This window comes from Diadema antillarum, unplaced genomic scaffold, assembly GCF_040938485.1.
Source record: "Diadema antillarum isolate AM-2024a unplaced genomic scaffold, OU_Dant_1.0 seq00000197_RagTag, whole genome shotgun sequence".
Taxonomy (NCBI): domain Eukaryota; kingdom Metazoa; phylum Echinodermata; class Echinoidea; order Diadematoida; family Diadematidae; genus Diadema; species Diadema antillarum.
In genome coordinates, this window is record NW_027271259.1 from 1,225,995 (window position 1) to 1,239,930 (window position 13,936).

General features: G+C 42.6%; 1 protein-coding gene across 1 annotated transcript; it reads left to right on the forward strand.

Annotated features, from left to right (window-relative positions):
• Positions 1-4,667: 4,667 nt before the first annotated feature.
• LOC139728773 (uncharacterized) lies at positions 4,668-9,225 on the forward strand. The gene is made up of 3 exons (XM_071639713.1): positions 4,668-5,673; positions 5,859-7,887; positions 8,487-9,225. The coding sequence occupies exons 1-3, from the start codon at positions 4,668-4,670 to the stop codon at positions 9,223-9,225; spliced, it is 3,774 nt and encodes a 1,257-aa protein (XP_071495814.1).
• The last annotated feature ends 4,711 nt before the right edge of the window (positions 9,226-13,936 follow it).

The window sequence follows — 13,936 nt, forward strand, 5'->3', positions numbered from 1 at the left end:
CAATATCAGCGTCTCAGCGTCGCTTTTCTGACAGCGATATTGAGAAGAGCATTTCATGTGCTGCTGAGAAGCTTGGATTCGTTGACGGTTTCAGGGAGCAGCAGCAGAACCAGAACTTTTTTTTTTCAGATTCAGATTCAGATTTATTCAACACTTTCAGTAAAAAACAAAAACAAAAACAGGAGAATACAGAAAGTTGACAACACCATAATTTCAAGAAAAGAATAATCACAATAAGCATCAGTACGAAAATACAATACATTTGAAAGTGTTCGGAGACAGACAGAAAGGCTATGCCTTATATAAAAGTCCTGTCCCCATACTATTTCATTCATAAAATATTAAGATATTGAATGAATACATTTCTTTATGAGTTGATACACACATACATACACGCACACACACACACACTGACATATTTTACAAGAAAAAAGTTTTAAAACATGCAATCTTAATTTTCTTTTAAACACATTCAGCGATGAACTCTGTCTTATTTCGACCGGAATAGCATTCCAAATTTTGGGTCCATTAAAAAATATAGAATTATACGATGGCATAGTTCTGGCATAAGGCAATGTAAATCTATCTTTGATTCTCATATCATATCTTCTATTATCACTCATTTGAAAATAGTTAAACATTTTGGAAGCATCTTCCTAAAGCATATATACAGTACATAAAAAATGCACTTTGATAATAATATATATATTTAGATTTTAAAATCTTCAGATTAAAAAATAAAGGCGATGTATGGGCAAGAAAATCACAGTGATTAATAATACGGACCAGCTTTTTCTGCAATAAAGACAATCTCCTGGCATTGGTCACACCTGAGTTTGCCCAAGCTATTGCACAGTAGTTTAGATGAGGTACTACGAGAGTATTAAAACATGTTGTCAAGTCTGCTGCAAGAGATTTAGATACAATGTTCAAGTGGCTGGCAGATGACTTGAAGATCCATGGTGCATGCTGTGAAAGGATGATAAGAAAAATGTGCAGTGATGTGTACGCGACCTTTATGGCACTGCTTCCAGAAGGTTGCCACAGTTATGTCAATACGTTTATATGTACCACCGGAACACGGACACTGATATCCGAAAGGAAATTGTGGACAGCATGTTGGCACCAGATGGTGAAATTAGAGTTTTGATAGCTACCATTGCGTGTATACTGGCCTGGGTGTTGATGTAAGCAACGAACACACTACGGTTTTGTGTGGATGCCCAAGTGATCCAGACGATTATATCCACTTTTTAAAAGCACTCAATTTTCAGGCCTTATCAGATATACTGGTAACATGAAGAATCATGTACAGCTGTACAGCTGTACATCGCAGCTCAGATTTTTTTTTTAAACTGAAAAATATTACGTTTACATGTAGCTTGTACCTTTGGGCTTTGAAAATTGTTTGTTAGAGAATTCATATGATTATTTTAAAACAAGAATCCACTGTGAGTGTTTTTCCTCCTTAAGGTTTGTAATGGTGAGTGGTTGGTACATTGCTTCCTGCTGTACCTAAATTTTGCAGTTCCATGCTACATGTGCAATAATTTTCTTTTTACCACTGCAATTACTGTACCTTGCTCTTATTCATAGAAGCAAATACAATGTACATTTACACACCTACTTTTCATACTGTACTTTGTTTTTTAGGCGTGAATATTTTCATTTCATTGGACATGTTGATGGGTACATATCGTAATTACAAGTGATATAATTATGGAAAAGTGGAAATATTTTAGTTCAAGGTTGTGTTTTTGTGATGAAGTGAATTACATACATGTACATGTACATGTAGATACAGGTACAATTATGCCAAGTGGGGATGGGCTGTGTGTTTTGGTGTTTGGGTGGGTGTTTGAAAATTGAACTGTTATGCCGTTTGTCTGCACATGTAATTGTACATCGCATGTTCATCTATGCATACATACAAGTGTACACATGTGTAGAGTAGGTTTTTGAGTTGTACAATTACCAAGAACTTGCAATGTTTACATATACTTTCTTTACATACAACGTCATTCATGAGAAGTACAGTATGTTCTTTGGCCTATTTTGATAAAAATAAAACTAGTTCTGTTAATGCACATGGACATTTGTACCTGTAGTTTGAACTGTGTAGCAATGAATTTATTTTCTTTTTGAACTTCGAAGCAATTATTTTTTAACCAAGAATTGTCGTAAAAGACAACAAATTAAAAAACAAAATCTACAGTGGGACCAGGAAGATTTCTTTGTCATAACTGGTAACCAGTTTGTGTTAATCCTGTGTTTTTGATGTGTAATGAGAGTCTACTATACACGGTAATCAGAAAATGTGACATATCAAATTATTTCTCTGACATCAAAATTCAGAGTCAAACAGGTTACAATGTATTTTGTTTGAAATAATGCATTGTTGTTGAGCAATGATCATGAACTCTCATGAATATACAGTAAATGTATTGTATATTACAGTAATATTTCTGCTATTTCAGAAATTTCCCGAGTTGGACTCGAGAAATTTTCTCGATCAGAGCGATACAACTAGCACGTTAATTTGTGTTCACATTATCAAATAGCGGTTTTTTTTTCGTGATCGGGTTAATTTCCCAAGTCAGAAAATAGCGCGCTATTTCGAAACATCGGGCTGATGTGAAACGTCTAATGTGAACACAAATTAGCGCGCTAATTGTATCGCCCTGATCGAGAAAATTTCTCGAGTCCAACTCGGGAAATTTCTGAAATAGCGGGATAGTAGCGCGCTATTTGATAATGTGAAAGCGACTCGAGAAATTAGCGCGATGCATCCCATCATGCCTAGCGTGTGTGACCCGATCGATCGAGGCAAACTGCACACAAATCATGAGGAATTTTTGAGATGGCACACACATTACTGATGCTGTTTGCACATACTCAGCTGTCGAATTAGCTCGAAAAAAATGCGGGCTAATTTGTGCTGTTCGCGCTGAATTGTTTTTGCAATTTCGGCTTCTCATACGTAGGCTAGTATTAGTATTAGCGCATCAAATGTAGCGGTGGTTGTGTGTTAAATGTATGCGCGCGCAATATATATAGTAGTGTGATTTTCGGCATTCCATGATGGGCTAGAAAGATGGCGCACGAACGGACGGTTTGCTCGTTCGTGACTCTAGCAAAAATGCAACAATTTTGTAAGATTATCTCACGATAATCACAGAATTCCGGATAGAAGTCCTGCATTTGATTGTTCTGCGTAATTTTACGATTATTACGTTGTTCACAATTCTTGATAAAAGAGAATTTCAATGCCTTTTGTGTGTCCGGATAGGAACGGTCTAGCGTTTAAGTGACGCTAGTGTAGGTTATGTACATGTACGGTGCATATTGATATAGCGTAGGATTGACAGCTTCGCATTGTGCATTGTGCGTTGCGTGTAGCGTTACTGTAGCTGTAGTGTTGTAGACTCGCAGTGGCTCTTGGTGTTATCACTTGGCCGTGAGCTGATATGATGTGTAGAGCAGTATTCAGAACTTGGTTTATATGGTGGTAATACATTCAGAATTAATTCACAACTCCTGTAAAGATAAGAAGTTTGATTCATACAGTTAAGCAACTCAGTTTGTTGAGTAAGATTTCCAGGTGAAGATTCAAAGGTAGATATGAGGTTGGATTCGATACTAGTAATGATGAAGATTAGTGATAATTTTGCTGTGTGGACATGCAGTTTCAGTCTAAATAATGCATTTAGACGTCAGTATGAATAAAAGACTGTCTTTTGTGTTTTTGTGTTTTGACATACGTGTTTTACGTATTACATTCACAAGTATGTCGTCCTATAACGGTATTGTGTAGGCTGAAACATTTCTATATTTTAATGTGAAAGCAAGTGGTATAGCACGTTAAGTAGCTTTGGCTTAAAGGAAATCATTATTTACTTTGCGGAAACATGAAGGCAAGCGTAGTGCTACATGTAGTGCTCCCGTAGTGCTACAAGAGTGTGTCTACAAGACCGTCTAATGCAAGTAGACATTCGTCAGTGGCCTCTGAAGCACTATTAGCTCGTGCAAAAGCAGAGGGAACTAGAGTTAGATTAGAATTTGCTCGAAAGGAAGCAAATCTTACAAAGCAAAGGGCTGCTCAAGAAGCAGAACGTGTTGTGTTAGAGGGAGAAAGAGATGCTGCTGTAGCAGCAGCGCAAGTCTCTGTTTTCGAAGCAGGCTTAAATGAATGCGAAGAGTCTGTAAAGGGCATTGAATTGAATCTTTCGCAAAAAGATGTCAATGAACGTGTGGAGGATTATTTGTCCTCACCTGATGTAGATGGTAAGATTCCAGTTGATGGAAATCACATCAACCAGGGGAGTTCAATTCCTTCCCCTCAGTTTGTAAAAGAAAAACAGGAAGGTAAAGTACAAACAAAACTTGATGTACCTCCTGAAGAGGGTGTGTATTCATCCCAGCATGTTGAAATGTCAAAGTGTGACAATGAAACAAAGGTTGAGAGTGTTAATCGTAGGGAAGGCACTGCTATCCCATCTAACCTAGACACTGTAAACGTAATTTCTGACATAAGTAATGTAGTGCTTAAGAAGGAATTAGTGTCTAGTGGCTTGGGTAAATTCAATGACCGTGCATTCAGTTATAGATCCTGGAAGGCTACGCTCGGACGCGTTATCACAGAGCTCCAGCTGACACCCTCCCAAGAGATGGGTTTGATCATGAAGTGGTTGGGTAAGGAATCTTCCCAACTGGTCTCTGCCATCCATGACATCCATGTAGAACACGATCTTCAACAGAGGATTGAAGATTTCCCTAGACTTACACATAGGGAGAACGAAAAACTAGAGCAGTTTGGTCATTTGCTCCAGGAGATCGAGTATGCTAAAGATAATGGGGATTTCCCAGGTCTTCTGCATTTGGATTCTGCCAGAGGCTTGCAGCCATTGGTACAGAAGTTGCCATACAATCTCCAGGAGAAGTGGGTAATGGAGGGATCCCGGTACAAGGAAAGGTACCGGGTGACTTTCCCTCCTTTCAAGGTGTTCAGCGAGTTTGTTCGCTATCACGCGAAGATTCGCAATGATCCCAGCTTCATGTTGCCTTGTGACACGAAGCATCAGGATGTTGCGAGGAAAACGGTCAGTGTCAGGGCTACTGACGTGAAGGAGGTTCGTCCTTCAGCTTCAAAGGAGTTTTGTCCTATCCATAAGAAGCCACACTCGATCGTTGAGTGCAAGGTATTCCTTGCAAAAACGGTACCTGAGAAGAAGAATCTTCTCAAACAGTACCAGCTGTGTTTCAGGTGCTGTCTCCCGGGACATGCAGCCCGGGAGTGCAAGGCAAGGGTGAAATGCGAATCATGTGGTAGTCAACGCCACTTAACGATTCTTCACTGGGAGAATAGTAACAAACCTGCGAAGAGTACGCAGAAACCTGAAGACCCTCCCAAAGACAATCCTCGAACCAACATCACAAGTGCATGCTCTAAGATGAAGGGTTCAAAATGCATAGGAGGAAAGTCCTGTGAAAAGATTGTTCCAGTACTTGTGAGATCAAAGAGGGATAAGAGCATTGTGGTCAAGACATATGCAGTCATAGATGACCAAAGTAATAAGACCATAGCCACATCTAAACTCCTAGATAAGTTCGATGTTGCCTATGACGAGATTAGCTACACTCTACGCACATGCAGTGGAGAAGCGTCTGCTCACGGTAGATTGTGGTTGAGGACATCCACGGCACTGTCTGTTCGGAGTTGCCAACAGTCACAGAGTGTTCATACATTCCGGATTTCAAGGATGAGATTCCTACTCCGGAGATAGTCCAGGCATATGATCATTTGAGGAGTGTAGAGATCCCACCAGTCGACCACAATTGCACAGGAACTCTTTTGACAGGCAGGGATGTGGTTGAGGCGCACCATGTCCTAGACCAAAAGATTGGACATGGGCCACCTGACTCACCATTCGCACAGAAGTTATGCCTTGGCTGGGTTATCATTGGTGATGTGTGCCTTCAAGGGGTCCACCGAAGTGCTGGACAGACTGTGAGGATTTCTCCCTTGCGCACTCAGATTCTTTCTACGGGCCGGCCCACATGTCTTGAACCCTGTCCGAACGAGTTCAGGTTGAAACACCTCTTTGACAACGAAGATGACAGTATTAGTCTGTCAATCGAGGAACGACAGTTCGTCCGTCTAATGGTAGAGAAGGGAGGCCTGAAAAATGGCAAGTGGACAGCTCCACTACCCTTCAAAGAGCGAAGGGATCGCCTTCCGAACAATCGTTCACAAGCTTTGAAAAGAGCTCAGATCCTCCAGACGAATATGGTGAGGGATCCAATCAAGAGGGAACACATGTTGACGTTTATGGGAGGGGTCATTTCCAAACGCCATGCAGAGGTGGCACCACCTCTTGATGCACATGAAGAGTGCTGGTACCTACCACTGTATCATCCAAAGAGGAAGGACAAAATCAGAGGAGTCTTCGATTCCTCGGCCAAGTTCATGGGACACTCCCTGAACAAGGTTTTGTTGAAAGGTCCTGATCTGACCAATGACTTGGTTGGAGTGCTGTTGAGGTTTCGGAAAGGACCTGTTGCAGTCTGCGGAGACATTGAGTCAATGTTCTTCTGTTTTTCAGTAGCTGAAGAGCACAGGAATTTCCTTCGATTCTTCTGGCATGAGGACAACAACTTTGACAAGCCCCTTATCGAGTACCGTATGCTCAAGCATGTGTTTGGCAATTCCCCTTCTCCAGCCGTAGCAAACTATGGTTTAAAGGACCTGGCCAGAGACGCTGAGCCAGACGTTAGGGATTTCATCCACGACAATTTCTACGTTGATGATGGACTCACCTCATGTGACGATGCAGAAACAGCCGTTTCACTCATGACGAGGACACGGGCCATGCTGCAGGAGAAAGCTGGCATTCACTTGCACAAGATCGCATCAAACTCCCAAACAGTGCTCGATGCATTTGATCCAGAGGAGGTTCAGAAAGACATCAGGAACCTCACATTGAGCGATTGTATCCCAACTCAAAGGAGCTTGGGTGTTCAATGGAACTTGACTGACGACACTTTTAGGTTCCAAATCGAGTTGACGACAAAACCCTACACAAAGAGAGTTTTGTTCATGATCAATGGAGTGTTCGATCCATTGGGTTTCCTTGACCCAGTTATGATTCAAGCAAAAGTCCTGTTCAGAGAAATGATAACTCACAAGGTAGAGTGGGATGTTGTGCTCCCTGAGGTGTACAGGCCTATCTGTGAGTCTTGGACCTCAGGATTGTCGGAGTTGGAGTCACTATCGATTCCTCGCAACTACCTTACCTGTCCTGAGAAAGGGACCTTGCATGTCTATTGCGATGCTTCAGAGGTAGCAGTCGTTGCTGTTGCGTACATGATAGATGGGGATGCTGAAAACCCCAGTGCGAGCTTTGTCTTTGGAAAGTCCAAACTGGCTCCGAAGTCGGGTCACACCATACCAAGACTGGAGCTTTGTGCTGCGGTCTTGGCCACAGAAGTTGCCAATGTGGTGTGTAGAGAGTTGAACATTCAGGCCGCAACAGTAGTTTTCTATACGGACAGTAGGATTGTTCTTGGGTACCTGAACAACACGACCAGAAGATTTCATACCTATGTGGCAAACCGGGTTCACAAGGTTCTCAGTTTCTCCCAACCTTCACAATGGAGGTATGTGCCTACAGCCAACAATCCTGCAGACTGTGGCAATCGCCCGGTTTCAGCTCGGTCTTTGAAAGGCTCATCATGGCTTACCGGTCCTCAGAAGATAGCTACTCAGGAAGTAGTGAATCCAGTGTCAGAATTTCCACTTGTAGATCCTGACATAGATGAAGAGATAAAGCAAGATGTGAACATCCAGGTCACCAAAACCAGTGTGGAACTGCGGGGACTTGTTCCAAGGTTTGAAAGGTTCTCAACCTGGAAAAGCCTAGTCAGAGTGTTTCGTTTGCTCATACACATTGCTCACCCATTCAGCTCCAGGAGTGGCAATGGTTGCCATGGCTGGCACACATGTAGCAACACAGATGTTGAATCTGTACGTCATGCAGAGATGATGATCGTGAAAGAAGTACAGAAGCAGATTTTCCATGAGGAATATGAATGTCTCAGAGAGGGACTACCTCTACCTTCTAACTCCTAAATACGTGACTTAGCACCCATCCTGAACCAAGATGGTTTGATTTGCGTTGGTGGGAGGTTGAGGAAGTCCTCACTTCCTGTGGTAGTGAAGCACCCGGTATTAATCCCCGGCAAGAGTCACATTGCCAAGCTCCTTGCGATGCACTATCACAATCACGGGCGGCCTGGCAGACAGTTAACAGAGGGTTCTCTGCGTGACGCTGGGTTTTGGATTACCGGGGGCAAGAGAGTCATATCTGCCGTTATCCACCATTGTGTTATCTGCCGCAAACTCAGTGGGAAGACTGTGCTCCAACGCATGGCTGACCTCCCTCAAGAGCGTCTAAAGATCGGACCTCCTTTTTCCCAGGTTGGCGTAGATTGCTTCGGACCATGGGAAGTGGTCACCAGGAAAACCAGAGAAGGTGCTGCCAAAAGCAAGAGGTGGGGAATGATATTTCCTGCTTGACCTCCAGAGCTCTTCATATCGAAGTTCTTGAGGAACTGAGCACCTCGTCATGTATCAACGCACTTCGGCGATTCATGGCTGTGCGAGGCAAAGTGGAAACCTTTTGGTCCGATAGAGGATCAAATTTTGTGGGAGTCTTGAACGACAAGGTGTTTCGCACCTTCATTGAGAGGAACAACACAGAGTGGAAGCTAAATCCACCCCATGCCCCACACACGGGAGGAGCCTGGGAAAGCATGGTAGGACTATTCAAGAGGATTCTCAATGGCATTCTGCTCGAGGCTAAGGAGAAAAGTTTCACCCATGAGACTTTGGTCACATTCATGATGGAAGCAATGGCCATCGTCAATGCTAGACCTCTTGTTCCACTGAGTTCTGATCCGGAGGACACATCTTTCCTCTCACCTTCGGTGCTCCTGACTCAAAAACATGGGAGCATAGAAGAGGTGCTTGTCGAGGATTGCAAGCGTAACATGTACACTGCTCAGTGGAAACGTGTCCAAATCCTGGCCGACAGGTTTTGGAAACTGTGGAGACTCCGCTACTTGCAAAGCCTTCAGCAGAGGCGTAAATGGACAAGTACGGAGAGGAATGCCATGAAGGGTGACATAGTCCTGTTGAGAGACAGGGAGGTCAAAAGAAACCAGTGACCTCTTGGGATCGTTGAGAGTGTTGGTACTGGAGATGATGGTTTAATCCGTCAAGTTCAAGTCCGTCTGCCTTCAACTGGAAAAACCTATTGTAGGCCAATCCAGGAGATAATTTTGTTGGTTGAGGCGGAGTAAACGCCTGTTCATGGTCAGTTTGAAGGCCACTTGTTGACAATTGTTCAGTTTTAGAGTTTACATTTCGCATGTAATATGTACCATAAGTTATGTGTATTTGTATTCAATCAATAGTGGATGTGTCGTGGACATCCTAGGTAACATTTAAGTTCTGACGTTGGGGGGGGGGGGGGGGGGGAGTGTGCTGTTCGCGCTGAATTGTTTTTGCAATTTCGGCCTCTCATACGTAAGCTAGTATTAGCGCATCAACAAATGTAGCGGTGATTGTGTGTTTAATGTATGCACGCGCGCAATATATAGTACAGTATTGTGATTTTCAGCCTTCCATAATGGGCTAGTAAGATGGCGCACGAATCGACGGTTTGCTCGTTCGTGACTCTAACAAAAATGCAACAATTTTGTAAGATTATCTCACGATAATCACAGAATTCCGGATGGAAGTCCTGCATTTGATTGTTCTGCGTAAGTTTACGATTATTACGTTGTTCACAATTCTTGATAAAAGAGAATTTTAATGCCTTTTGTGTGTCCGGATATCATGAACGGTCTAGCGTAAGTGACGCTAGTGTAGGTTATGTACATGTACGGTGCATATTGATATAGCGTAGGATTGACAGCTTCGCATTTTGCATTGTGCGTTGCGTGTAGAGTTACTGTCATAGCTGTAGTGTTGTAGACTCTCAGTGGCTCTTTGTGTTATCACTTGGCCGTGAGCTGATATGATGTGTAGAGCAGTATTCAGAACTTGGTTTATATGGTGGTAATACATTTAGAATTAATTCACAACTCCTGTAAAGATAAGAAGTTTGATTCATACAGTTGAGCAACTCAGTTTGTTGAGTAAGATTTCCAGGTGAAGATTCAAAGGTAGATATGAGGTTGGATTCGATACTAGTAATGATGAAGATTAGTGATAATTTTGCTGTGCGGACATGCAGTTTCAGTCTGAATAATGCATTTAGACGTCAGTATGAATAAAAGACTGTCTTTTGTGTTTTTGTGTTTTGACATACGTGTTTTACGTATCACATTCACAAGTATGTCGTCCTATAACGGTATTGTGTAGGCTGAAACATTTCTACATTTTAATGTGAAAGCAAGTGGTATACTGGTAGCACCTTAAGCAGCTCTGGCTTAAGGGAAATCATTATTTACTTTGCGGAAACATGAAGGCAAGCGTAGTGCTACATGTAGTCATATAATGTGTAGTGTATGTTGATTTGGATTTTTTATACAAACTTTTGCAATTTATTGCATCATTTCACAGCTTGGGACAGGATCACAATCCGAATGCGTCCAGAAGGGTAAAGCTTCTAAACTTGGAAGATCACAAGTCTGTAAGTCTGGTCTAGGGTCTTTACATGTATATTACAGCCTCTAAACAATATTTTTCTTGTTGACATTGCAACAGAAAATGGATATTGCAACAGTGTACAAAGTGTATTAACATTGCTGTAGTGGATGGATGATGACATTACAAAGCTGCCATTTCATGATGTGTAGTGAATACATGCATGGATACAAAATGTGTATGTATAATGATGCAGTACAAGACAGTGTACTATTGTTTGTTCAGAAGAAGCAAACCTTTTTATGTGTTAATGGAGAATCATATCATATACATTCAACCTATATTGTGATCCAAGAAATGTATGTTTGATATATTCATACAGTGTATCATTCATTGTTTCACTTACAGTTTTACCATTTGCACATATGCGCACACGCACTTGGGCTCAAGGTGGAAGATTGAATAAAGACATGAGTGCAACTTTCGACTCGACCGTCTTCAATTTTATTCTTGTTGTTGGTTAGCTGACTGGATAGAGGATCTAGTGCTACCGGTACCTAGAAATCTGAGGCCAGCATATAATTCTCGTCTGGCTGATGTGAATAAGAAATAAAATAGCGCTCTAATTCGCAATCGCAAAAAATATCTCGACCTTGGATTTTTATCGGGCTGATGTGAAAACGCCTAATGATAGACTAGCTGTGCCCGGCATGACAATAATTCATGCAAACAATCTAAATAAGCCAGTTCACAGTTAGCTCATGGGCACATTAGGCGTTTTCACATCAGCCCGATAAAAGTCCAAGCTCGAGATATTTTTCGCGATTACGAATTAGCGCGCTATTTCATTTCTTATTCACATGAGCCCGAAGAGAATTAGCCCGAATTTTTTTCGAGCTAATTCGACAGCTGAGTATGTGCAAACAGCATCAGTAATGTGTGTGCCCTCTCAAAAATTCCTCATGATTTGTGTGCAGTTTGCCTCGATCGATCGGGTCTCACACGCTAGGCATGATGGGATGCATCGCGCTAATTTCTCTAGTCGTTTTCACATTAACAAATAGCGCGGTACTATCCCGCTCTTTCAGAAATTTCCCGAGTTCCACTCGAGAAATTTTCTCGATCAGAGCGATACAATTAGCGCGCTAATTTGTGGTCAGATTATCAAATAGCGCGCGATTTCATGATCGGGTTAATTTCCCAAGTCAGAAAATTGCGCTCTATTTCGAAACATCGGGCTGATGTGAAAACGCCTATTGTACCTTTCTTTTTTCTCAGTTGGTTTGGCACTTAGACCCCGTTTACAGTGAGGGGCTGGGCCGAGCCGCGGCCGAGCCCAGCCTCAATTGCGAGGCCGGGCCCCACAATTTTGTCCGTTTACACTGCCGGGTTCGGCCGCGCTTTTGATTCAAACCTTTTAATATTTTGTCGTAGTGGCGCTCTGCTTGTAAACAAACGCAATTTGGCATTGTCTGGTTTTCAGACCCTTTGCCAAATGAATTCCGTGGCGACGAAGTCGCCGTTCGGGCAAAGGCATTTGCCGAAGGAAAAAATCCTTTGCAGGACAAAACTACCTTAAACTATACTAGTTTTCGACGTTGAGGGGGTTAATATCATGAACAGCGAAGTAGTACAGGCAGAGGGTTTGGAAGCCAGACTAGAATTGGCCGCGCATTTGGCCCAGTTTGCGTTTACACTGACACCACCTCCAGAGCGAGGCCAAATGTGAGGACAATTTTGGCCTCGCATTTGGCCTTTAGCGCGTTTACACTGAAATGAAGTTAGACTCGGCCGCGGCCGAGCCGCGGCTGAGCCTCGCACTGTAAACGGGGTCTATCTCGTTCTAAAAGCAGCAAGATGCATAAACGTGCCCACAATTTATGGAATTCACGTTCAAGCAAAGAATGAACTTACGCAGAGCAGATGGCAAGAATGGTCTGTCAGTTGACACTTCAGCAGGCAGTCATTTTATTGTTTTGTGTTGAATGCATAAACAAACTTTTTCTACCAACATGGCTAAATACCAGGCTTGCTGTCAGGTGGATGTGCTAGTAAGCACCATTTATAAGGGTTGCATGAAAACTCGTTACATCAGGGATGCTTGTACAAATGACCTTTTCTGCTCATGCACAAAGTGGAACTGTAAACTGGCCTATTTCAAGTATGTATTCAAAAACTTTGAACCTATTTGGGGAGATCCACTGAAGACAGTGCGAACGCAGAAAATTGCAAATAGGCTAATTCCATTTCACTTACACAGCTTCTTAGAAATCTTCCATAATGATATTCGTGATTTTTTTGTTTGAGGGAAAGTTATGAAATTTAAAGCTTTGATACAAATTTCACTATAATTTCTACAGCAATGAGCAAGGAGGCTTGAAGTTCTTCAAAGAACACCAAGAAAGCGATTGATGCTTGTTACTAAACAAGGCTTGAAATGACATCGTAGTAGTAAATCACTTCAATCATTTTGAATGCTCTGTACTCTGAACAGTCAATGTGCTTGATAAGTCAAAACTGGGTGTACCAATGAGACCTAATTGGAGCAGGATTATTTTTTAATAGGACACCGCTTTTTTGCGGTGATGATAGGCTGTGACTTGTCGAATGGCTGGTAACCTCACTCTCCGAACGTGGCGGTGTAAAGTAGAATCTAGCAGGTGAGTTTCCTAAAAAGATAAAAGGGAAACAGTAATTCACTTACGCAGTCTTCTACGGCCTTGTCACATGTCTTTTGGGAAGTCATGACGTTTGCTCCGTGAGGTGCATCCCTTTCCAGGAATTCCAACAGCAAGATGTAACGGTGCGCGATCTAATCTATACGGTTTTGCGATCAGTCCGTTCGGAGACGCCAGGTATGCCAGAACGGAAGAGAAAAGTGATCGGAAAATCCGTTTCACGTCGCTGGGGCACACTGATCCACTTGTCGCGTGAGTCAACAGGGACTTCTCACCTCCCTGGTGTGATCTAATCAGCTGTGCTTGTGTGTGACTAGTCCACTGCCTGGACTGTTTTGTGTGATCATTCACCGCGCGCACACACCGCTACAGCACGCGTATGCCCCACCGTACGCTCGTGTATTAATTTGCCGCGCACGCACGCATCTCGACCTCCAAAACAGTCCAGTCTGGTTTGCCAAGTCTTCCCGAAATATTTCGGGATGAGGCTACGCCTATATTCATTTCGAGCATCCTGATTGGTCGATGAGATCGCGTCAATCATTTCCACCAGGCAAGGAAAAAAGTCGATCGATCTCTAATCTTGTAGTCTTATTGCAAAACAGGT